Here is a 26,329-nt window from a genome sequence, read left to right as displayed (position 1 = left end):
AGCATTTGCATAATGAGCAGAGTCCTGCTTGCATCCACAGTCTGATCCTCCTCAGTTAGGGATTAGTCTCCTGCTCTATTAAATTACATAAAAGATTTAATGAGCCTGTCTTTATTCACTAGGTGTTTTGGTTCCATTATTAAATAAGGACCTTAATAAAGCAGGGAGACGTGGAAATTGCTGCTCCTGCACTATTCCTATAAACCAGCAGAGGGGTCTCTTTACCTACAAATAAATGAAGTTCCTCTCCCCCTCCTACTCCCAATTTAAGGCATTTTTGCTTGATTGTCAACTGTGGTTTGGCTGCCATCACAAAATCTCTATCTTTGGTGTGCTTTGAGATTTCTTTGGGGCGTTGATGTTAAGGAGAGCGAGAACAGATCGCTGCTGTCAGTAAAACAGCCACAAAGAACATTTATTGATTTGAAGTATTTCATATTTAACTGTCTTCTCTATTCAGATTTTTTTTTCATCTTTCAGGGCAGCTAGAATATAACTGTACAGGAAAGACAGGAAAAATAGGACTGAGGAGGGAGTTGCTAGGGGATTTGAAGTTAGCTGGATTACAGAAGCCCTGTTTGACTCCATTATGTCCAAGTTTTTCATGTAAAGATGAGCTCCTTGGGGAAAAGCATTCCTGCCAAAAGATGAGCAGTCTTATAAAAATTATATCCCTAACCTATTTCCTACTCCTTGCAGAACAGCTGCTTCAATTTCAGAGCTGCAAGTACATTGGATAGAACCACATTGCCTGTGAAGTGTTGCCCATTAAGTAGTAGATATGTGGGAGTTAAACAATATGCTGTGAGATTTTGCTCTTTGACAAATAGGAGACTGCTTCAGTGATCTGCTGCAAACTTTTTATGAGACAGCCTTAAAAACTCAGTTCTATTTATGCTCCAAGATGCCTATTCATCAGTGTTTCTATTTTGTTGGAATAAAGTTAGCAAAAAAGTGTATAAACTGTAGAAAATGCCCTCAATTTCTGTAATGAACTGCTGCCCTAGCTCTTCACTCATTCACAGGGAAATTTGCAGTGACTTCCCATATACTGTAATTGGGTGTAGCAGGTAATGCTAAATTTTTGCATATATTCATTAAAAAAACCCAAACACCCCAACAAACAACCCCCCCTAAAATGTATTTCATGGCCTGCTGTAAACCCAGTTTGTCTGGGCATGAATTGGGCATTACTGTTCTGGAGGGGAAGAAGGTGAAACTCCAACAAGTGAGATTGTTACATGTGAGCTGATCATCCCCATCACAGACTTGGTCCAATTTTAGCAGTTTCTTGGATTAATGGATTTAGATGTTCTTGAACCATGTTCCAGCCTTAGGGTGGGCAACTTTAAAAGGTATCTGAAAGAGCTTTTAAAGCTCTTTCTGTTCTGTCCTTTCCAAAAGCTGTTGTTAAGCATCACTATCAAGATGCTGTTAAACATCACTTAAAGCTCTTTGGAACAAGAAACTTTGGACTTTTATTTTTACACACTCTTGGTGAGGAATGAGCATCTCATCCTTGATGTTGTTCATGGCTATCATGGTGCTGTGCCTGTAACAGGGGTGGAATGCTTCTTCCTTGAGAAGTTTGTTCAAATTTACATGACTAAACACTTCACATTCTCTCTCCAGGCCTAAATGTAGACAGTTCAAGTGTATTTACTAGATATTCATATTTGATCAGTTGGTTGGGGAAATGCATAATAACTCATTAGGCAGAATTTATTATTTAGTCTTCCTAGCTGTAGTTTAGCCTGAGAGGAAGGTTTTGGAGCTTCACAACTTAATTATTCACCAAACTGGTTTTCATCTGACAAGGAGGGGGAGGCATCTGCTCCAGCCTTCTATATTAGAGTGTTTCACATTCATTTTTCTTAGTTCAGCTATCATTAATCATAGGAAAGTCTCTTGGGGAAAAGGTTGGCAGAGAGAATTGCAAAGTTTATGCTCTGAGAGCTGTAGGTACTATATTACCCTTGCAAGTCAATGTATAGAAAGCAATAGATTTTCTTCCAGACAATTTGAGTGGTCAATGAGTTCAAGCAACCTGCTACAGTGATGGATAGTTTGGTGTGTTACACAATTCCAGCTCATGCAAAGAAGGTAATTTTCAGTCTCACCTTTAGCTTGCCGTGGGAAGGATTTAGGGAGTTCTGAGGGCAGAAATAGGAGAGGCAAAGTTATGTGCAAATTGGAAATTTCACACAGGCTGTTCTACTTTTTCCACAATTACATCCCTTGTCAGTCCAGCTCTTCCCATAAACCTGCCCATTGCTGAGTTCTGCTGTTTTAGGGCAGGAATCTGGTTTCTGCACCTGACAGGTGCTGTGCACCAGGAGGACTGAGATGAGATAACAGGTGGAGTACAGTTGTTGCAGCAGCATCTTTCTAACTCTGCATGTCTGTCATCTTCAAGCTGCTTCTGCTTTTCACTAAGAGTCACAGTGTTGGTCACTTGAAGTTGCAGGCCAGATGAAAAGTCCCCTGAAGTTTAATTGCAGGTAATGTGTCAGTTCAAGCCACTCAGTAACATGATAGTATAAAAATAACATTTAAAAAAGCCAAGGAGTGACCTTTGCAGCACAGGGAATGTGATAACACTGCTGTTGATCCTTTGCTTCCAATTCCAGTGCTGTGTGGGAATAGGTTTAATGTGACCCACTTGAAGAGTTCCACAACTTGGAGCCAAAAGCCTTTGCAATTATCAGAGCTTCCCACTGCAGTTTGTATTTATAGGCAGCAGTTAGGGAAAAACAGGAACATATTGGAGAGTTTGGGTATCTAGACAAAACTTGGACCTGATTCTGCTGTTCTTCAGTTTTCTTAGTCAAGCAAGTAGTTCTTTTGCTCCTGAAAAAAAACCAGTTTGTAGAACTGAGGGTCAGGGTGTAATCATTCTTTGAATAACATTTGAGGGGGTTTTGGGAGCTGTTAGGTGTTTCTTAGCTGAAACCTGGAGATGAAGCTAAAATGAAGTAAGTAAACCAAAAGGCTTTGTAAATGACATTTTGCATTTAATGTGCAAAATAAACAGAAATAAAACAGTGAAGTAATAAAGTGATGTTAAGGATTTGATGTGAACCTGCATGAAGCAAGGTAATTAAGTCAAGAAAAGGACATAAAACAGTTTTTAAAGAGACTACAATTAAAATGTCACTAGTGCTATTTCTTTGGACTTAGAATAAGAAACAACTATTAAATTTTAAATCCCAGTGGAGGTAAAAATAAAGTTTATAAGTGACTACCATATGTGCAAACTATTTAAAGGGCTCATGCTACTTCACAAATGGGCCCTTTTGGGGAATAAGTAGCAAACATTTATTTGAAGATGTAGGCTGTGTTACCTGGTTCTTTGGGTCTGAACAGAAGTTTAGATAGTATAAAGTCTACTGCAAGTTTTAATTGTTTAATTTTAGGTAACAGCTCCTGTGTTACAAGTTTCTACCTCTCTTTCTTCCACACAATCTGTGCAGTAGAGGAAATGTTTATAAAATTAGGATGGAGTCTATGCAAGCTTTGCTTCCTTCAGTTGACAGTGTTGAAACTCCCCAACCAACCAGCAAAAATGTTGGAAGTGACACAAAACAATGGTGGTGGGAGAGAAGGTGGAGGGACAGAGAAGCCACGTTGGAAATTTTCCTACTGCCCTGTGCCCTTAAATATTTTCCACTCTAACTATGAGCTGACTGTAAATCCCATGCTGATAGTCTCATATTTTCACAGAGATGTAGTGATTGTCCTGGTGCCTAGCAGAGTGTCAGGAACAGGAATTGTTTGATGTTACTTCTTGGGACCCAAGGCTTTGTCAGGTGGCCAGACTTTGAAACCCCATGGAAAGCTGTGGGTTTGCAGCTGGAGTGGGACAGATCAGTGGGGCTGCAGAGCAGAGCTGGGGTTGTGGTTGGTGCAGCCCAGGAGCTGCTGCTCTTCCATTGCAGCATTTCAATCTGGTCCTAACACATCTCAGAGCCCTTGGGACTTGCTGCTGTGTAGAAGCTGTTGAAAGAGATTGTTCCTGTGCTTTAGGAGCAGAATGTCCACATTTCTCTGCTGGGAAGCTAAGATGTGGAGGTAATACAGCTAATCTTGGAGCTGCGGGAAGTAATTAACAGAGCCAGAGCCAAGATCAAGTTCTGTTCATCCCTTCTGATCATGAGCTTGACCTGGTTGGTCATTTGAAGTTTGTGTTCTTGTCAAAAGGAAAAAGTTTTAACATTTCTGACCTTTTGTTTGGTGCCAAAGTAACCAGTGTGCAACAATTTTCATGGTGTGATGAGAAAAAAGGCAAATGACAAAATGAATCACCTGTAAGCAATTTTCTCCTATTTCTAGCCAGAGAGTAAATTGACTCAGAAATGAATGTTCATTCTGACAACATCTATGTGCATAATATTCCCAACAGCCTTGGAGACCAGCCATTTTGTATGAAAAGCATTTAAACAACAACCTAGATTTATGGAAGAAAATACTGACATCTTATTTGAAAGTTGTTCTTTCTTTAATTGTTTTCATTTATGCCAAGAGAAAGTGGCTTCAGTACATTCTTCAGTGACAGTGTGGGTTGTTAGTCTTAAACTTTCTTTAAAGTTGATTTGCTGCATATTCAGTTTCTTTTTTTTTTTGTAGGACCTTAGAAATCAGCTAGAGAAATTACATGGTGAAATGATTGAGAAAGAAAAAGCAGTTGAACACCATTACAATATTCTTTTGAGTGAAAGCAATCAGAAGCTGCAGAGCCAAGAACTTGTTATAAGGCAGCTGACAGACAGTGTCAATCACAAGGATCTGCTGCTTCAGGTAGGTAGACTTGCTCTGAAATGAAAAATGGAAAGTTATCATTTGATTTTGTGTGGGGAATTATTACAAAATCACGTTTGTAGTTGGAGTTATTGTTGATTTTGAAGATAATCCTTCACTTCTCATAATACTGTATTTGCAGAACAGACCTGTAATTACAGAGTGTGTGACATTCACCAGGATTTCTTGTTAGGGTTTTGTGAAGCGTGTGGACAGAGGGGGAAGAAAGCTTTACTAATACTTATGTAGGATTGTCACTGTTGTAAAAGCTCTGAAGTGATCATGATTTTCAGTTTATTGTGCACAAAGTGGAAATTGATGAAAAGATACTGAAATATTTTATCTTCTTTTCTGGGGGCCCCAAATATCCTGTATGAGAAGGTTCCTGCCTGAATGGTAACAGGGCCCTGCTCAGTTTGCACAGAGTAAAAAAGGTGGTAATGGTATTCAGCCAGCAATGCAGAGAGGAGTTGAGGTTGCTCTGTACCTGGAGACAAAGGTGCATGCCTTGACTTAATTTTTTAATACTGAAAAGGTTGCATAGGTGGGGAAAGCTTCTTTGTATCTTTTGGTTTTGCTTCTGGTGTCTTAAATTGAACTCTTTTTGCAAGGTGTGTAAATAACATGTTCCAGGTCATCCTTGAATATTCTCCTAGTTTTGTTAGGTTTTGTATTTTGCAGTTTCAAATTAGAGTAAATTTTATAAAACTGCCTGTTTTCTTTTGTTAGAGACTTGATGGAACAGTTAAAGAAAAGGATGCAGAGCTGCAGGAGCTCCAGAATAAGTGCAAGAACCTTTTAAGAGCTAATGAAGAACTTGAACTGAAAAATGAGGGCTTAGTGGAGGAGAAATGTGCTGCACAGACTCAACAGTCAATTATCAAGATAGTCAGAGAGCTGGAGGTGAGTTTTGCATAACTGATCATTTGCAGGTAAGTACCTGAACTTCAAATTGAAGAGAATTTTGACTTTGGCTTCAAAGCTGTGGACTGATATATGTTGTAATTCACCATGTTTGTGCTCTGATGAATTCATATGGCATCACTAAATTCCCTACTTTCAGATGTTTTGCCTGCTGTAAAGAGGTAGGGTTTTTTGGTGGTTAGGGCAGACATAATTCACTGAGTGGGAGGATATCTGCATTTCTGGAGAGAGGAGCAGAGAGGAGTTTGTGTAATTTGGATAGATAAGGGGAAAGATTGCACAGAGCTGGTGCCCACAGGAGATAAATGGAATGTGAGGATAAATACAGGTAGGAGTGAAAACATGTCCAGGGCAAGAAGAAAACTGCTTTAAAGCAAAGAAGAATTTGTACAGCAATATGTATATTAAAAAAGGATGAGCAATATATGCCCATTACTTTATTTGATGCCGTGAATTGAAAAGATTTGTACCTGAAGTGAGAGGTCAAAATTCAAAATTTTAGTTTTAGAAGTACTTCCTTCTCTCTTTACCCTCCATTCTGCTCTAGCAAAAAGAAATCAGGTACTGTTAAATTTTTGAATCACTGCCTGACTCCATCAGTGCATCATGGTGTACAGATTATTGAACAAATGAGCTGCTTTTGAAGGTACATTTCCTGTCTCTTTTTGTGTTGTCTGCAGCCTGGTGTATCAAGGTTTCTAAAAGCATCAGGCAAGGGTAAAATAATTAGACTGGTACACAGTAATGGTGGAGAAAGCTTTTTCATTTCTTTGATAATATGTCAGTCATTAACGAGACTTTCTCAAGGAAGTTCAAAATAAAAGGAGCCAATGGCAAAGGAAACATAAATGCAGTGTTTGGGTCACATTCTGAACAGTCTGGTGATGAGATGATGAATGTGATGGGCACTATAATTAACCATGGGAGAGACAAGAACATGTGGAGTGTGACCAGCTCAGAGAAAAGCAGCTGCAGCCCTGTTTGCCTGGGCAGCAGTGAAGGTTTATTCCAGTACGTGTGAATGTGCAGACACAGAAAATGGTCTGGGAAAGGCTGGGGGGAAATTCCACTTCTGCACAACAAACTGCAGTGCATGCACCTAACTTCTGTCACAAAGGGACCTAGGATGGAAAATCACAGGGAATTAATGGAAATCAAACAGTGACTTGCCTGTGTACCCCTCCCTCTGTTCAGGTGGGTAACCAGGGCAGGAGCAGTGCAGGAAATCACCCAGACCCACCTTCTAATCACAGCCCATTCTCTGCTCTGTGCACTCAGTGACTGAACAATAGCTAATCACAGCCCATTGTCCTCCCAGCTCAACCTCTGTGTCACCTATCTCCTGCAAGGACCCACTTGGGCATATTAATCACCAGTTTTTGGACACAGATTAGCCAGAGCTCTGCTCTCATTGGCTGCCTGGCACTCTAGGATGGCTTTGCTGTGCTGCACTGACTCTCAACAAACCCACAGCTGGATCCTCCCCACGAGAGGGGACAGAAACCAGGTTCTTCAGCCTCACCGAGCTTTTAAAGTTGAAGAAATTGATTGGAGAGATGCAGAACTTTTCTCTCTTTCGGCAGATCTTTGTACTTTATTTTAATGTAATGATAAATTTTAAAGCAACCAACACCCAGAGCTCTGCCTTGGTCAGGCCAGGAAAGATAAATTACAGGTTCTAATTTTGGAGTTTGGATTTTTGAGCACTGTCATGGTCTAGAGAGAGTGAGTGAGGGCATTGATAATTAGGGGAGTCTGGCAACTTCTGACTCGGGGATCTCTGAAGTCTGAGTTAAATGTGTTTTACAGACAAGGAATTTAGAAATTGGAAGAAATGACCAAATTCTAGTGATGGATGAATGGATGGATCAGTGAGGAGGTATAGCTAATATCCTTCCCTCAGTCATTTATCCTTTAACCTTCAGAGATTTTGAAATGATCCTGAGGGCGGTTGGGAGCACGAGAACATTCAGTGAGGTAACCAGAGATTCTTGTGACGTTGCCAATAATTTATTTATTGTGGGGGTATAAACCTTTTACTTTCATTCCTTACAATCTAAGGAACCTTTAATGAAAATAAGTTATGTTTTCCACCACTGCTGCTTAGGAATAGTATTTCAGACTTAAATACAGACTTTAACATATTAGATTGCCTCCTTTCACGGGAATATAAATCCTTCACTGCAATATGGTCCTGGATGTCTTGCAACTATCTCCTCTAACACATTTTCCCTCACACCATGTGTCAAGAGGTTTAATGTTTCATTAACTCCCACAGCATTACAGTCTATTTAAGTTACAGAGCTGCCTTATGTTTTGTGTACCGTCGGGGAGTTGATTGAAATAATTCACTCCTACACGTTATTTAGAAATGACAGTAATAATGTACAAAAAAAAGGGATGTTCATGCTGCATCTCCTCATCCTTATTATTCATGAAAGATTCTGAAAAAATCAGGAACACTTCCTCGTGATTTTGCTAACCTTTACCTAGGTAGTTGAATTTAGAATTTAATAATTTGTGTATAGCCTGTGACATTTGGAATTAAGAAACAGCTCATGTCTCCTGTTGGGCAGAAAGAGTTGGGAGGACTTCATGAGGTTACTGAGATTTTGGTACAAATGGAGAACCCAACATGTGAATCCTAAAAGGAACAGGGTTTGTGTGTGGCACTGCTTTGTTCATGCAGCAGCCATTCCTTCCCTCATTTGTGCTCACTAACTCTGCACAATGACAGTGCTCTGCCAGGCTTCAGAAAGAGCTTTAATTAGGATAGAATTCTGCAGTGTCTTCAGTAATAATTGCAAGGTTTGGATCAGACATATGGAAGAGTTCACTAGAACTTTTAACAGACTGTGAAACAACTAAATTAAGTAAAAAGATTAATTTTTTTTCTGTTGCTTTCTACGTCATTGGTCAGTGTTTGTGATCAAACTCTTCCAACTTAAATTACAACCCATGTATTTCTTGCTTAATGTCTGTTCTTGAAAGGCTGAGATTCCAGCACATTGATAAGACTCCTTAATTTAGGCTGCAAGATGTACTTTTAAACTTTTTTTTTCATGAGATTATTTTATTACTGGCCTCTGGATCACCCACCTCCATCTGTTTTTGTGTTTCTCCATGCTCAGTCAGCAGCTTTGCTGGGAGCTCTTCCTCTGCTGATCTAGATAATAAATTAGATGTGAAGCTCAGGATTTTTCACTTTAATACAGAATAGTATTTAATGTCTAAATTGCACTAGAACCTGGAAATGTCTCTTAGATGCAGCCTTTAGGTACTGTTAAATTTTTGAATCACTGCCTGACTCCATCAGTGCATCGTGGTGGACAGATCATTGAACAAATGAGCTGCTTTTGAAGGTACATTTCCTGTCTCTTTTGTCTGCAGCCTGGTGTATCAAGGTTTCTAAAAGCATCAGGCAAGGGTAAAATAATTAGACTGGTCCACAGTAATGGTGTAGAAAGCTTTTTCATTTCTTTGATAATGAGACTTTCTCAAGGAAGATGATGGCAGCTGGACATGGGGCACCTGTCCAAAGGCAAGGTCACTTCTTCAAAGACTCTGGAGCATCAGTGGTAGGAGCTGCAGCAGGACCTGCCAGGCTGGTTCCCTTAACTGGAGTCACCTGAGTACAGCTTGATTACACTTGCAAAATATTATTTAACATACTTGCTGGCATATTGTGAAGTAAGAGTGTAAATAATTAAAAGTAAACACCGGTTGTCCTTGCTTTTGTGCTGTTTACTTTGCAGAACACTGAATTGTTCAAATTAGCAGTCTTTGCATCTTTAGTGTGAGCTAACGAGATTCTATTGTAGCTGATTTTTTTTTGGTTGCAATTTCCTCCTTAGGAATTGCAGTTGGAATGATAACAGCTGCTGAAAACTCCTGGGTGTAGGTTTCTTCCTTGTTAATGATCTGTTCACTAATGATTTAGTATCTCTTAAGAGTTCCCTTAGCTGAAATTCTCCCTTAGCCATGGCACCTTTTTTGTTCCTCCTTTCAGTTTTCAGTCAAAATAGAAAATAGAGAGAACCAAAAATTCTTTAACAGAGGTGAATTTGTGCCCAATATTAATACATCTAAATTTGCTATAATATCCCAGTTATTTTCTCTTTGGAAATGACTGATATCTTAGATACTTTTACATAGTAAGTGCAAGGAAATACTCCATTAAATAGCTGCATTTTTTACTTCCTGCTGAAAAACTGACTCTCTGGTTGTTTTGGAGTGAAAAAGTCTGGGGAAATTAGAGGATCCTTACTGAGAATGTACCATAAGAGTTTATGTTTATTCTTATAATAATAATATCATCCTTTCTGTGAGCAAGACTGTAGATAAACCATTTTCTTTTCTTCACATGAGTGAAGCAGCAGCTTGTAGTGTGCAGAAAACTGATTTATGCAGTGTCTGATATGTTCATCCTTTATTTGGGGCTCAATATAATCCTTCTTGTTCGGAGTGGGAACAGAATTTGCTGGATCTTCTCACCCCAAAAAAGCCAATTTCATCCAGAACACAAAGAGGACTTGTTCTAAAATGTGTACTTGGAGCTTTGGCTTGTTTGCTCCCCTTGCCCTCCTCTGGGGTAGCTGCCTGCCAGGTTGTTCCTGTTGTGGGAACTTTGGGGGTGAGGATGCTTTTGTTGGGGATGGGGGAAACTTCTGAGGCTGTGAGAGAAATGCTGGAGCACTGTTGAGGTGTGTGATTCACTCATGGTGGGTACACAGGGAAACACTCTTTGCCTCCCTCAATAACAGCTGGATTTAAGGGCAGTGAATGGTTCTCAGATCCGTGCTGGTGATCCTGTTCAGAAAATTGGGATTTCAGCTGCATCCACAAGTGCTTCAGGACACAAGCACACGCATGGGCACAGACATGAAAATCACGTTGTAAACACAGGATGTTCTTCTTTTGATTTAGGAAAATAAAGAGGCTGAATATGAGAGGCTGATCCTTGCTTTAAGGAAAGAACAGAATATTTATTCTACTCTAGTGAAGACCTTCAAGGAGTCAGATAGGTAAGTGCTTCAGCTTTGGGGGATAATCTGAACTCAAAGGGCAAAAGTCAATGTGCAGCTTTACTGGAGATTAGTTTGTTCTGGCCAGTTGTTTATAAGCTCTCTGTAGTAGTCTCTAAAGAGAAATATTTATGTAAGTGAGTTTCTATTATCTAAATTACTTAAAATGTTTCTGAAAATGTTTCTTTTTAGATTGGAATCTCAAATGAGCCCTGTTTCCATTTAGGTACCAAAGTGAGCAGCCGGATTTTCCATACTTAAATCTTGTGTTTTGGCATCTGTTTTAAAACCAAATTGGCAGTGAACTTTTGGGCACTGGACAATTTGCCATTTTTTTACTCCTAAAATACAGATAATGCTTATCTTAAAAGTGACTCTGTGAGAATTTTGATGAGAATATAAATATGCAAGATTTGGGAGAAGGTTAAACAAAACAGAGTAATTGAAGTTTGCATAGTACGTTTTCAGTGCAAAGCATTGAAAAGGGTGGCAGGAGCAAGTGGTTTTTAACCTTTTAAAATCAAAGAACCCAACAATTCAGAAAGAAATCTGCAGCCTACTCTCTATCTTGTTATTGCTTGGCAGTTGAAGAGGAGATGTTATGATAAAGAAAATTCTTAGTCTGTAGACAAATGAAATTGAAATGTTTTATAAATAATTTACTGCTATAATTGCAAATTTCTTAATGAAGTATTTAAAACATTTGAGTGCCAGCTCCTGAAAGCAGTGGCTTATACCTGCCAGCTCTGGGGGAATGTTTATTTATATTTTGCAGTTATTTTATTGACCACTATAGTTTGGAAACCATAAAGAGAAGTAGCACTAGACTAGATGAGATCTGTGTGTGAGTTAAACACTTAGCAGCAATGCCAGCTTGTGCTTGGCCACAGCTCAGGACCTGCTTTAGATACTAGAAAAAATAATGAAAAATAATGCTAGCAGTCAGCTGATGGAGATAATTTCTGATTTCATATGAAGAGAGGGACCTAGCTGTGACTCCTGCTCTGTGGGCAAGGAGAGGCTCCACATTCTGTACAGCAATGTCAGCAAAGCTCTGAAACTGGCTGTTCTAGAATGCCTTTCAAATAAGCAAACCCAGAACTGCAGGTGTAATCACTGGGCTTTTGCAGTGAGCTTCTGTGGGATCAGGATCATCAGTCCTGATCTCTGATGTGGGATTTTGAGTGCTGTGTCCAGTTCTGGGCCCCTCAGGTTGGGAAGGACGTTGAGATGAGTGTGTCCAGAGGAGGCAACGAGGCTGGAGAGGGGCTGGGAACACAAACCCTGTGAGGAACCCCTGAGGGAGCTGGGGGTGCTCAGCCTGGAGAAAAGGAGACTCAGGGGTGACCTTATCTCTCTCTATACCTTCCTGAAGGGAGGTTGTAATCAGGTGGGGTTGGGCTCTTTCTCCAGGCAGCACTGACAGAACCAGAGGACGCAGCCTCAAGCTGTGCCAAGGAAATATAGGTTGGATATTAGGAATAAGTTTTTCACTGAAAGGGTGATAAGGTTCTGGAATGGCTGCTCAGGGAGGTGGTGGAGTCACCATCCCTGGGTGTGGTGTTAACAAAGCCTGGATGTGGCATTTGGTGCCAGGGTTTAGTTGAGGTGTCAGAGAACAGGTTGGACTTGATGATCTTGAAGGTCTCTTCCAACCTGGGAATTCTGTGAGTCTGTGATTTTGGAGTGCATGGAGCAGTCACTGCCTGTTGTGCCCCAACAGCAGAGGATGCACAATGAGCTAGGGCTTGGAGCTGCTCTTATTCCTCCCTCTCCCAGTTCTGGGGCCTGGAACATGCTGGAAACTTCATCAAGGCTTGAATCCCAAACTTCTGGGAATGGGTAAAGAAGCCCTGCAGATACACAGATGAGGAAGCTGGGTTTAATTGCCATCAGCAGTGACATGGATTTTGGGCAAACATCTGTTTTCTTGCTGACATCTTCTTTTAGGCAATATTTATTTTAAGCAACCTGGGTGGTTATTTTTCAAAATGAGTTACTGGATGTCAGGACCAAGACATTCCTTCTCTCTCCAAGAGGGGAATCAGGGCTTGTTCTTATAAAACCTTTAACTCATGGAAAGGAGAAAATGTGCTTACCTGGCTTCTAGTCATGTGCTGGTTTGGTTTTACTCTTAATCTTTTTTTGCTGAGCATTTAAGAGAGCTCTCACTTCACAGAAGCTCTTGTATGAGGAAGAATTGTTTAAAGCAGTAGTTCCTTGTGCAGGAACCCCTGACAACAGCACACTTGTCAGGAGACAGACTGAGAGGCTTTTCATACATGTAGCTTTTTAATTGATGTGCATCTGCAATACTCTGTTATTCTCATGCAAGTGTGATGTGCTCTGTGTTCCTGTACAGTCTCCCATCAGGTGGATTGAATTTTTTTTAAAGATCCCTGAATTCTCTGTCATTTAGTGCAGTGGCTTGGAAATTCTACAGCAGCTTAATTTATCTTAAAACACTAAGTGAAGTAAATGCAAAAATAAATAATACAAAGAATTCAGTAACAGCCTCCTATTTATTTTTTATTAAATCAAATTTATTTCATTTTATTGCAATTTCAGGTTGGTTTATTTTCAGCACTTAAAATATTTTTACAGATTGATCAGAACTGCCTTCTTGGTGTAGTTGAAGGGTGTGGGAAGATGTAGCAAGGGGCAGCTGATGCTGGAGAGCTTCAGTAGCAAAGTTGCTTTAAAAATTAATTCACCTCGGCAAATTATAAATTCTAAGTTTGGACATTTATGCCCCATTGTGGTAACTGAGACAATTGAGACAATTTAGAACTCAAGGGGTCTTTTTACAGACTGTGGATAAATGAAGAAATAAAACAGTTAGTTGTGTCTGGGTCCTATTTTCAGTGGAACAGGATCTTTTGATATTTTTCCTAAGTGCAGGATTAGATTATCTGGTGGAGCTCTGTGGCAAGGGAACAAAGTTTCCATGGTCACCACATAATGGAATACACAAAGCCATCAGCATTATGCGATAATGATATTTTTCTGGCACAGTTTTTAGAAGATAGTAATTTAGATTTTCCTTAAAAAGAACTGCTCAGAAAGAGGCTGGTAGAAGAGCTCTGTCATGGGGAAGCTGATTTAGGCAGCAGAGCCCAAAAGAGCAGGAAAATGCTGTGTATGTAAACATTTAATCTCCTCTTTCTATGTAGGGATTTGTTTGTGCTTATGCATCAGAATGATGGAAGTGTGGGATGAAATCCAGCCATGGGGAATGGGGAATGGCTGCAAGCCTGAGTGGAGAAAAACCCAGTGCACACCAAAATGTTTTGAATTGAATCTCAAGAGATTTATTTGTCCCTTTTTTTTCCCAGTATAAATAGCTTGCAAGTGGAACTGAACAACATTTTCATGTTGAGAAAACAACTGGAAGAAGATGTTTTAGGTAACAGGAATCTCCAGAAGATTTTACAAGATCAGATTAAGGACATGAAAAACCACAAAGGTTTGTATCCATGCCCAGTTCAACCCTCCTCTAGCACAAAAGAAAAGTGGTTTTATTACAGTCAGTTTGCTGGCATGAAGAAAAAATATTTGAGAGTAAAAAAGGTGTGAAAATATTTCTTTTTGAAAGATGCAAAAAGATTTCTTTTTGACTTTCTATACAGATGATTTGGTGGATTTGTAACAGAATGCCTTGGAGCAATCAGGGCACATACAGAGGGAGACTTTCTCTCTTTCCATGCAGCAAATGTTAGAAATTCCATGGCAGTTCTACTGCAGGGATCATTTCATGCTGCCTGCAGCTTTGTACCCACAGAATTTACTGTTTTCCACAAAAATCAGAGATTCCTGCCTTGCAATCACGTGGTGGCCATGGGATCACTTTCTGACCATGGGGTGTAATCACTTCCCAAAGAGTTTGTGGCTCAGGGACTGCTAACCTCCTCCTAACAGAAGTATTCCCTGAGAAAGAAAAAAATACCTAGAAGTTTTGTTACTTAGTAATTCAGAAAAAGTAGAGCTTTTAAATATAGCTTAGCTTCTGGCTTTTTTGCTGTATGTCTTGGGAGGTGTTTTTAGTATATTCTTAGATATAGAAAAGAATAATATAAGTGGGTATCATTAAATAGTTTACTGCATATGTACAAGATGTTTCTGTTTTATCCCATAGGGGATATATAAATAACAGTAAAGCCTGTTCACTTCCCCTTTCAACTTAGATTTTCAATTTTAGCATCACTTGACAGCTCTGATAAGTGACAAAAGGTAAACTTCAGCTGTTTCAGAGTTTCCAACCTCAAAAGCCCAGAGATAATCAACAACCAGGGTGGGCCAAAGGATCTTGTGAATGCTCCAGGGTTCTCAGGAGCTGTTGTGCTGAGGGTGAGGCTGGTGGGAGTAAAGGCTGGAAAATCAGTAATGATTTGTGACTTTTGGGTCCTTGCAGCAGCCACGGGATCGGTATCAGAACTGGGAGTAGGATTTGAAGGATTTGCATCTCTCTTCTTTGTCCTATTTGTCCTATGCTTTCTCCCTATCTAATGAGATTTATTTCTAGAACTGACTGTCATTTATATTGTAAATAAACAGGTGTTTATTGAAACATAAATAATTCCTGCAGTTATAGAGGCAGTGAATAAGTAACTATTTTCAATCCAATTACTGCATTCTTTTGACCCAAAAGCAAAATAAGTTCATTAGTTTTGTCTAACCTGGCATTTTTCCTTGAGACCTTGTTAAACTACAGTTAAAATAGAATAACTATTCATGCCTAACTTATCCTTCCTAAAAATTATTTCTAATTGTAATGCTAAATATGTAAATTATAATTCAGAATTACATTCACAACTCGTGCTGATAACCAGAGAAAATACAGCCACAGAAAATGCAGCAAGTCTGTGTGACAGAAACACAAAGAAATATGAGGACAAATTTTTTTCAATTAAACAGAAAGCTTATTTTGGGAATGAAACATTCTAAGTGGCCTCCCACAGACTTACTGGAAGGTTCTTATTGGAAATGTCCTGTGCATTCTGTGCTGTGTTTTCCTGCAAATGGAATTTCTGAAATAACATCTGTCCTTGGCTGTTTTGGCAGATGAAACTCTATCTTTCTGTGGAGATCAAACATCTTATATGAGTATCTGTTTAGGAGAACAAGACCATTTAAGCCTTCAGATAGACCATCTGTCTCTGGAAGAACTTAAGAAAAAGGTATTGATCTTTTTCATTATTTACTGTTCCTAATGGCTTAATTCTGCTTTGTTTCTAGTTTCTGTGTCTCTCACAGAAACATTTATTTAGGTGCAGTTGGGTAGTTCTGGAAGGATTTGGAGCTCCCATCTCTGTGGTTTGTGGCCCACCTTTTATGAACTACTCAGACTTTGTTACACCCATGGGCTTCAGAACCAGCTGAAAGCTGAGGGATTTCCTGCCAGGGTTTTGTGCTCTTGGACACCTGGACTCAAGGTTTTGACTCAATACAGGTTTCAGACTTCATCTACGTCATCTCCAAAGAAAGGTTTTGCCTTGAGCATCCCACAATGTGTATTTCATGTACCTCATTAATCATGGAGGTGGTGGTGTCTATATACTGTATAGCACACTCCACCCCAGGATTTGCAAATCTTTTGGTAAATAGGGCATGTTATAAAATAACCCTGAGGTGAATTCTTTATTGTGTGTAAGGAGAACTGAAATTCAGAGATGAAATATGCAGAGCAAACAATGAATCAGTATTGGAGTTCAGAAACTTCTTCTCTTTCTCCTGATCCTGCACAGTGACATCTGATCCATGCACCAGTTCATGACAAGGAATAATTTTGAATATGGTTGGTTGGGAGTGAGCATCAGTGAAGTTTTTCTGTTTCTCAGGGACAGCTGAATTGTAGGCAGGTGCTCATGCTCTGGAGGTGGGTAGTCTGAAGGAAGGAAGTTTGTCTTACTTGGAACAGGTGTCCCTAAAAAAGCCCCAGATTGTGTCCCAGTGCCATTCTGGGGTTTCACCACTTTTATCTCTGAGCATGTTCCCTTCAGAAGGCTCAAGGACACTCATTAGGAAAAGATATTTATAAGTAATTTCTTACTGGAAAAAGGGTGTGACTGAAAGCTGACCTGGTTTTCCAAGTATGTTAATTGGTCTGATAAAAAGATTTCACTTTTTTTCTCCAAACTTCTTGATACACTTCATGGCTTTGTGGCCATGAGAGTTTTGAACCCAGCTGCCCAGTCAGATTCTGTGTCTGTGAAACTGCTCAGAATGAGAATGGCTTTTAAAGGGGCTTGGAAAGAGAAGAACATCTTGTTCCTGAATGCTGCTTCTTTCCAGTAATGCTGTTTTTTATTACATTAAATGTTTCTTCTCAGATCAGCTGTTTGTGTGAGTGCCCTCAGGTTTGTTCTTGCTACTGAGTTGTGAAACTTGTTACCTAAACTTAATAAGAATGACACAGACTGTGAACTACAGTGTTCCAAATGAAGGTCCCTTGAACACTAATTCACAAATACAGCAGCATGTTTCCATACCTAGGGAGATGAAAGCAGGAGCAGATACAAAACCCAGTGCAGTTTGCATTTAGCTGGAGATTTATCTGCCATCATTTGTTTTCCCTCTAGTTTGGGTGTTACCAGTTCTGCTTGTTCTTCCTCTGGTTATTTAGGTTGCTGACCTGCTCCTGATGGTCAAAGAGCTGCAGTCAATTAATCAAGAGCTTAAGGCAAGACAGTCTGGGTGTTGTACAAAGGATTCTCAAGGAAAGGAAGCACTGGAAATACTAAACCACAGAGAGGTAGGTTTTCTGTTTTAAAGTAGAATCTGATCTCACATCCAATCTGCCTTGTGGAGTTATTTACATCAGTGCAGGAGTGTAAAGCCCTTGGGGCTGAGGCTGCTAATTCCTTATAATAACTTTTTAAATTAATGATGTAAACAGCTTTAACATGTTAGCACGACAGAGAAGCAGCTCAATGCCAGTGTTCAGTGATGTGTCAAGTTGATTTTAGGGAAGCAACATACTCATTTAAATATTAATTGGGTCTGTGATCTATTTGTTTTGTCAATTGAAAGGGAGGGAAATAGTTAATTTTACAAAGAAAGCAATATCTTAAAAAACATTTTAGTTATTCCTAAAAGTCTGTTTGCTATGGCATAGTCATTCTCAGGCTGTGTCTAATTATTTAAGAGTTTCATTCAGATCTCTGATGCATCTTCAAAATAGGAGGGTTCAGTGCAGCCAAAACCTCAGGAATAGACCTTCAGCTCACCTAAACACGTGGCTGTTTCTTCATATAGAACAGAGAAGTGCCTGAAGAAGGGGCCAGCACTGTAGTGGGTTATGAGAGGTGCCAGGAAATAATCCCTGTTGGGTGTTTCATTCATTTCCCCAAAGCTGGGACTGTTCTCAGCTGTGGGGAAGAAGAGACCTTGGCAAAATCCTTGCACTGGGAGCATTTTGGGTGCTGGGTCCCCACATGTGTGTGAGTGGTGAAGGTTGTCCAGGAGGTTCTGGGTGACCCTTCCAGCTTGGAAAGTGTTACTTGAAATGTGGTAATTCAAACACTTAGGTAATTCAAACACTGGTAGTGTTTGTCTTTATGTTCCTTTGTGGCTTTTGCCTTCAGTTCCATCCTTGTGCAAAATGTATTGAAGAGGAAGGAAAAAATACAAAAGGAATGATGATGGTGCTTTGTGTCTTGAATTTCTGAATTAAACTCAAAAGAACAAAATTAGAAATAGTTTGAATCAGTTACATGCAGGACTGGCTGATTCAAGAACTGGGACTGTGGAATTAATGTTTTTTCTGCAGAACTCAGGAAAAAAGCTCCTGTCTTTTCCTGGATGTGCTGCAGGTATACTGGGACAGTCCCACAATATTTTTGCTTCTTCAGTTTTAAGACACAGTCATGCTGTCTTTAATTGAAGTATATTTAAAATTAGAAACAGACCTTTAGGTGTGCCATGGTTTTATTGAAATGGTGAATTTATGTGTCACTGAGGTTTGGGAGAAGAGCTGGTGGATGATCCCTGTCCAGGTGCCTGCACTGCCCATAATTAACATTTTTAGCCATTTGTCTCGTCATCCTGCAGAGGGCTCTGCATCCCCGTGGATGCCACAGTGAATTCCAAAGGAATTCCTGTCCTGTGCCAGGATTATCGTGACAGGATGCTGTGTGCTCCTGCTCCCCTCGACATGACAGGTACACACAGGGCTGCTCACTGAAGAAACTGCAGGATCAGATGTAAAATGACACAGAGTGAGGTTTGTAAAATATAAATAAACCTCAACGTTCTGGGAAAGGAAGTAGGAAAGTTAAATACGGTTTTTAATCAGTGCCAGAATGATTGTAGTTCTGTGGAGCTCAGAAATGAAAGGATCTTTAGTTAGAAGTTTTTAGTTCAGAAGCTGTCTTTTTATCAGCAATAATTGACAGCCTGGATATTGGGTTATGGGTGTGGCAACAGTGTGTTTTGCATATTAACAACCACTCTCAAAAACCCCTTACTTTTTTTTTTTTGTGTGTTTTTTGAGCTTGAATTTGTTGGCAGGTAGTGCTGGGGTGACGCTGACATCTGTGTTATAAGAGGAATTTGGATATGGGATCTTCCTCAGGTTCTTACAATGCTCCCATCCTGCTTTTCCTTCCCAAAGGCAGAGCACAAATCAGGAATTTGCACGTTGGTGCCCCTGCAGGCTCTGACAGCCCCTTGTTCTCTGCTCCTTGGCTTCCTGCTCGTGCTGGGAGGGGGAAGGAGGAGAGGTAAAGGTTGTTTTTGTGCTGTCCTCTGAACATCTGCCTTCTCAGAGAGGAGCAGCCTCAGTGATTGCAGCCTTCAGGGCTTTGCAAACCAAGCACATCAGGGCTTCATCCAGGAGAAACATTCTCCTGGTTTTCAGTCTCTATGGAAATACTTGAAAACAGCCAGCTTATTTTTGGTGGACTTATCTTTCTGGCCTTAAGACACTTATTTTCTTTTAATATTTTGTTGCACATGAGGTCATTTTCCTTGGAGTACAGGACGTGTCAGCCTCTCCGACACAGGACCATAGTGCAGTGATTTATTGTCACAGTGTATTTACAACTTGTTGGTCTTATGCAGTAATTTCATTAATGAATCCTCACTTATTAAACCAAATACCAGCCTGGGAAAAGCAGATACTAAATAATGCTGACCCATAAAATGTAGTTGCATTGCATGGATAAGTTACATGTACAAATAAGTTAATTTTTTATACACAAATGTAGGGTTTGTCCTGAACCTACACAGGGAAGATTAAACTAAATAGGTTTTTAAAAAAATAATAGTTAACATTACTGGACTTTTGGCATCCCATGATTACAGCAAAAATTTTTTTGTAATGCATGTCCTTGTTATATACCCTAAACCCCTCTGTGTCTTTCACCAACTTTCAAATTGTCTTTACTCTGTGTTGTCCTGCAAAGCCAGGTCTGAGTGAAAATACCAAGATAACCCAAAGATGACTTGGAAGTCAGTTTTCCATATAGAATTCTAACTGTATAAGGCAAATATATTAATACTCTGCACCATCCAGTTTCTGCCTTTTAAAATTCATACCTAAAACCATTAGCCTTGCTTATACTGCAAGGGGTTGGGAGATGAAAGGGATTTTCTTACTAATTTAGTATATATATGTATATTTTTATATACATATACATATATATAAAATCTACACACATATATATGTATATTATATATATATTTATATATGTGTCTATATGTATATTTTTTAATCTATATATATGTATTTATATATGCATACATTCAGTGCATACTCAATTAAAAAATCAAATTCAAACCACACAGATCCATTCAATTCCCAGTGTTCTCAGGAAGCAGAACTAACTCTGTCCCACACAGGTTGGGATCCTCTGTGCCAGGGCTGTGTCCTGCCCATGGATTGGGCATAATTGGAGTTTCCAGAGGAGCCACAGAGATGCTCCAAGGGCTGGAGCCAGGCTGGGAGAGCTGGGGGTGCTCACCTGGAGAGGAGCAGCTCCAGGGAGAGCTCAGAGCCCCTAAAGGGGCTCCAGGAGAGCTGCAGAGGGACTGGGGACAAGGATGGAGGGACAGGACACAGGGAATGGCCCTAAAAGGAAGGAGTGCAGGCTTAGGTGGGATATTAGGAAGAAATTCTTCCCTGGGAGGATGGGCAGGCCCTGGCACAGGGTGCCCAGAGAAGCCTCTGGATGCCTGGAAGTGCTCAACAGCACCCAGCAAAGCAAAGGGATTCTGCTCCTGCTCTCAGTGATGCTGATGTCAGGGCCTTGGGTACTGCTCCTAAAAAAGCTGAATCCTCCTCTTCCTCTTTGCTCAGGCTATGGGATGGGTTCTGTGGGAAACAGGGAGTAAAAGATGATTTGGCACCATTTGCTGCAAATGGGCAAATTTAGGCATAGACACAGCAGATTGTAACCTTCAGTGGCACAGTAAATCTTTCTAGTGTACAGCAAGCCACATGTGCTTAGTTTTAAAAGCATCTATTTCTTGAATGCTGGAGAAGAGCCTAAATTGTGTAGCAAATAAAAATAAATTCTGGAAATTGGAAAATAAAATAGGCAGAATGGGGACACGGCTGAGGATGCAAAGCTCCTTTGCCATGAAAGGTTAAATGGTTTTTATATGTTCTGTAAATTCTGAGGAGGAAGGGTTAAGTAAAAATGAAGGAATATATAAGATAAAGTTTCACTTTATTTGATATGAGTCATTCCTGGGGTTTATATTAATTTTCTTTGATCTTGTTGAAGGAATCTAATTCGGTGTTTGTTACTTTGTATTACAGGCTTTTTTATTTTTCTTTTAAGACATATCACTGACTTATTTATGCACGTTTCATATCACAGTATTTTTTTTTGTGCTACATTTTCACATCATTCCATACTTTGTGTAGTGTCTTGAAACAACAGAGAAGCCCGTGATGCAGCCTGAAGATGGTGACAATGACAAGAAGGTGCAGAACAGTCAGTTTTGTGAGAGGGTCAGTCAGGTAGGAGCATTATGGGACAGTGCTCTCTTCTCTGCATGCCTTCAAAATGTCTTCATTTTCTTAGAGCATAAAGCATTTTGCAAACAAAACATACTTTTCTTGCTTTCTGATTTTGCTTGCAACTAAATGTTATCTTCTGGAAGCTTTTTCCTGTGTTTCTGGGCTGGTTTTGCATTCAAGATTGCTTTCATTATTTTCTGTTTGAGTACTCATAGTCACCCTGAATGGGGATAACTGAGTCCCTTGAAATTGTGTTTCTTTACATCCACACAGGTTGATCTCCTGCCTCCATTGCAGTCAGGCCTGGAGTACAAATTGTGTGAGATTCACTTGCTGGGGTTGAGGCAAAAATCCTGCAGATCTTTCTTTAGGGTTGAAATGCTTGATAGCTTGGTAAATGGTAAACTGCATTTTCATACAAACAGGAATCTGCTGGCCTCTCAATCTAATCAATGTAAGATAAAACATCGTGCAATCATAAAATAAATCAATTTGCAAATAGGTTTGTAATGTTGATGGAGGATGATATTTTGCTTTGTGAAATCTGTAATTTCTGTGTTTCTCTGTTTACCAGGTATGCCTTCAAGTATCTTTGGATTTTCCTTGTGAGGTGGATAAACAGGTAAGTGATGTATTGTAAAAACTCTTTTGGCTCTTGTTGCTGATGGAAATTGTACCCAGCCCAGATGGGCCCAGATTGAATTCTCATGTCATTGCTGCAGATTTTGATTGTTTAATTGGGGTTTGAATGGCTGTGGAGATCCCAGGTAGAAATTCCTTTGGACACATCCATGATGTTTTATAAGAAAGTTGACAGCTTGTAAATGCTTCCAAGTTTTGTCCTGTTCCAGCCATCAGGGCTTGAATCTGGAGATCCCAGGACAGAATCTGTACTGTAAATACAAATGATTCAAAGCTGAGCTAATAAAATTGTTAGCTGCAGTCTGCAGGCAACATTCCAGAAGTTTCATACCTCTTGTTAGATAAAGACCTTCAGGGAAATCTTCTTACTCCTTACTAAACAACTGATCCCTATGAATTAATCATATGAAATAGATGTTAATTAGTTTTTCTATTAATAAATAGTCAGCAGACTGTCTGTGGGTGCTTCTTAATGTAGATAAAGAGCATCAGGAATTACAGAACCTGATTACAGAAAGATTACAGCCCTGAATTTAATAGAACATTACATACCTGTGTAATAAGACAATGTTTGCAATTTTTTAACAGATAACTCCATCAGGCTATTCAGAGAGTTTCTGCAAAGACAGACATTATAGGAGTCCAATTAAGCCTCAATTTGAGCATGATACAACTGACCAACACTTGAGAACAAGAATGAGTGAACATGAAACAGAAGAGAGCTTGCTCACATCTCCTCTAAGAGAAAATAGAACATCTGTGCTGGAATCTACGTGAGTATGAGGGATACACACTGCTTTTGACAGTATTTCTATTTGAGAAGAGAATAAGGCAATTTTGCTAAAGTGAATTTGGATAATGGCACTGTCTAATTTACCTGAGAGATTGGCAAGGCACCTTCAGAGCCATTTTAGTCTATCATGCAATTAAGTAATTAGGAAACATACTATCAGTAGAAATCCTTAAAAAAAACCAACATTGCAAGAAAGAAACTCTGCAAAGTTACTGATCCAGGGAGCTTTACTGCAGGGACTGATTGTTTCCAGGGTGAGGTCTAACAGAGTCAAATGCCATTAGCTGACAGTAGCTGCTATTTTTCTTGAAAAGAACCAAAATATCTGAGAGCACAGGCCAGTGAAAAGTGGTGTGGTGGAAGGGACAGTGCTTTACTGCTGTAAAAACAGTATGTAAAAGGATCTAAGGGTGGAGGAATTGGAGTTGGAGTGACTTTTTACAGGGATAATTTTGAATGGATGGCGCTGCCCACTGAATGCCCCATGCCACTTCACCTGAACTGCCTGGACAGGGCTTTGCTGCTCCCAGTTTAAGGAGCTGGGGCCCTGTCCTGCACTTGACTAAAGGGTTATTCCAGTGCCCTGTGTAGGACTGGCTGAGCTATGTTCTCAGGACCTAAATCTATAGAAGCCCTACTGGCACCAGTGGAATTCAGGAGTGTGTGTGTGTGTGTGTTACATTGGGATTTGATCAATTCCCAGCTGAAATGCTCATTTCCATAGGAACTGGACAATGCCAAGCAAGGAAAACCACACGCCCTGACTGATTTACCTCAGTTTCATGCTCACACCATTTAATCTCCTGGTTGAGCACTGAGTTACAGCTTTGCTGTAGCTCATTCTCATGCTCCTTTCCTTGTGCTGTAGCTCCTTTTCCTTCTCTAGTTGCTTTCCTGGTCTCTGGACTGACTATGTGCAGAATTCTGTGACTTTTCAGTGCTGGGAACAGAATCTCCAGTGGAGTTACACAAGTCAAACCCTGCTTTCTGTGTTCACCATGCTGCACTTGACTTCACTGAGCCCATTCTGTATTTTCACATTACTATTTAAAACTCTCCTAACGGGCATAAATTGTCTTAGCTGTCACAGGAGTAGTTAGTGGTGAATGAGGAGATACTACTCCCTTAGAAATGAAGAGAAAACATTGTTTATTTGTTATCCTTACTTAAAAGTTGGCTAATGAGTAATTCCAGCACCGTCATCTTTACCACTCTAGTGTGTAATTTTTCCTGTGTTCAAGTATAAATGACCAGGCTGATGGGTGATGAGCCTGTGCTTTGCATAGCTGAATTCTCACTAATGCCATTAGATGCCAGAGGAAGCCATAAAAAGCCCAGTTAGCTTCTACCATTTCAAATGCTAAACGATACAAATGCAGTTGTTTAAAACTCTGGTTTATATGTTTAATGGCACAAACAGCTCTCTATTGGACACATGAAATTGTCTCTAGAATTTCAGAGCTTGCTTGTGCTTTAAATGCCTCTTATTTGGCTTCAGTTTCTCTTAAAACATTGCTGTCCATGAGCTGCTAGTTATCCATGGGGCAGTTTGGTGTCTGTAATGAGCTGGTTTTGTAGGCTTTTTGGCTGATTTCTCACTTTTCATCTTCCCTGTTCCATTAGAAATTCATAGAGGAGTAGATTTGCACAAAAAATCAACATCAGGGCCAGGAGTTGCAATTTGATGATTCTTGTGGGTTCTTTCCAACTTAGGCTAATCTATGATTACATGGCCTAGAGTCTGGTGTGGTGTTGGCATAAATTAACTTTTAAGGTAGAGAGTAAACTTTTTGAGAATCTATTCATATTTCTTATATTTCTGTGTGAAATAGGAGAAAAGCCATGATGAGGCAATTTATGATATAATTCATGTTGTGAAAAGGTTCCAAAAACTCTGTTAGTGAGTAATGCATTAGTGAGTAAAAACAGAACCTCCTGGGAATTTCAGATATGTCACAAAACAGCAGAAGGGTTTCTTGGAAGGTATTTTTGTTTGCTTAAATAAAAATCTAAATTCATGTCTTTTCTCTCCTCTTTCCTGAGTGTAGCAGACAAGAACAAATGAAAATTGTAAATGAACTGTTAGATCATCTGAACACGACAGAGGAAGAATGTTCAAGTGAAGATATAGAGAAAAAGGATGAAAAAGATCTTAGGCAAATGATTATTCAACTAAGAGCTCAACTCAAACATTTCAAGCAGGTCACTAAATTCTTAAAGCAGCGAGCAGAATTGAAATCAGCTTTTGATGGGGAAGAGAAGCTTTATCCAGATGCAGTGCCACAGATTAATAAGGCGAGTCAGTTGTTGAAAGTGGAATTGAAAGATGCAGCTATGCAAACAATGACTTTAGAGAGTAATGTCATGAGATTCAAACATGAAGGCAAAAAAGGAGCCTCAGAAGAAAAGTCAAAATATTCAAGATTAAATGCAGAAGCAGAACATCAGCAAGAAAATGTGTATAAGAAGGGTGAACAGCATGAAAGACTTTCTTTTACTAGAACAAATGAAGTAAGTTTATTCTCTTTTTTGTACTTAGGGAATAGATGTATAAAAAGGGAAAAATATGTTTCATTTCTAATATTAAATCTTGCTTTTGTATGATTTTTAATATTAGGAAAAGAGATGTAAGCCAAATATATTTTAGATAATTGTTCTTAATGTTCAGAGCTTTTCATCTCCTACTTCAGCGTGCTTTAGAACGTTAATTAATTGAATTTCAATCCTCCCTGGGACCACACACTCGTAAATATTACAGCTTTTGGAAAAAGAGAGTCTGTGTTTCTTATTCGTAATGTACACAACTAGAGTACTTGGAACTGATGAAGTCTAAATGGCAAAAGTGTTCTAGAAAATTCCAGATTTGCATCACATCTGCGAGAAGGCTGGGGAGGGATTAGTGGGACACTTCCACAAACTCAAACCTTAATTTTAGGCTTTTTTTAACATCCTCTCATTGTGTCTTGCTTCCTGAGGAGCGTAGCCAGGAGTGCCCTGTGGCAAGGGCACAGTTTGCTGTGTTTGCTGGGACTGAGTGCACTGGGGCTGTTCTGGGAGTGCAGGCAGGGTGTGCTTGGGCCAGATGAGCTTTGGAGCCTCCTGTCTGCAGGCAGACTGTGATCCCAAACAAAGGGCTGGGAAAACAGTGTCTGCTAAAGAGTTCTGTGTATTGTTTCAGCAGCA

The 26,329-nt window shown here is 39.8% G+C and overlaps 1 protein-coding gene across 2 annotated transcripts in view; it reads left to right on the top strand.

Moving 5' to 3' along the window:
* The window catches only part of CDK5RAP2 (CDK5 regulatory subunit associated protein 2), a 71,248-nt gene that overhangs the window by 13,755 nt on the left and 31,164 nt on the right, over window positions 1–26,329 (top strand). For both annotated transcript variants that reach the window (XM_066562980.1, XM_066562979.1), the window contains exons 13-22: window positions 4,627–4,797; window positions 5,527–5,700; window positions 10,648–10,745; window positions 14,081–14,211; window positions 15,807–15,922; window positions 17,368–17,496; window positions 21,616–21,711; window positions 22,286–22,333; window positions 22,942–23,126; window positions 25,195–25,657. In XM_066562980.1, the coding sequence (XP_066419077.1) occupies window positions 4,627–4,797; window positions 5,527–5,700; window positions 10,648–10,745; window positions 14,081–14,211; window positions 15,807–15,922; window positions 17,368–17,496; window positions 21,616–21,711; window positions 22,286–22,333; window positions 22,942–23,126; window positions 25,195–25,657 (1,611 nt within the window). The remainder of the gene's footprint in view (window positions 1–4,626; window positions 4,798–5,526; window positions 5,701–10,647; window positions 10,746–14,080; window positions 14,212–15,806; window positions 15,923–17,367; window positions 17,497–21,615; window positions 21,712–22,285; window positions 22,334–22,941; window positions 23,127–25,194; window positions 25,658–26,329) is intronic.

The sequence above is a fragment of the Molothrus aeneus genome, chromosome 19 (genome assembly GCF_037042795.1).
Source record: "Molothrus aeneus isolate 106 chromosome 19, BPBGC_Maene_1.0, whole genome shotgun sequence".
Lineage (NCBI taxonomy): Eukaryota > Metazoa > Chordata > Aves > Passeriformes > Icteridae > Molothrus > Molothrus aeneus.
This window is presented reverse-complemented; position numbering and strand designations above follow the sequence as displayed.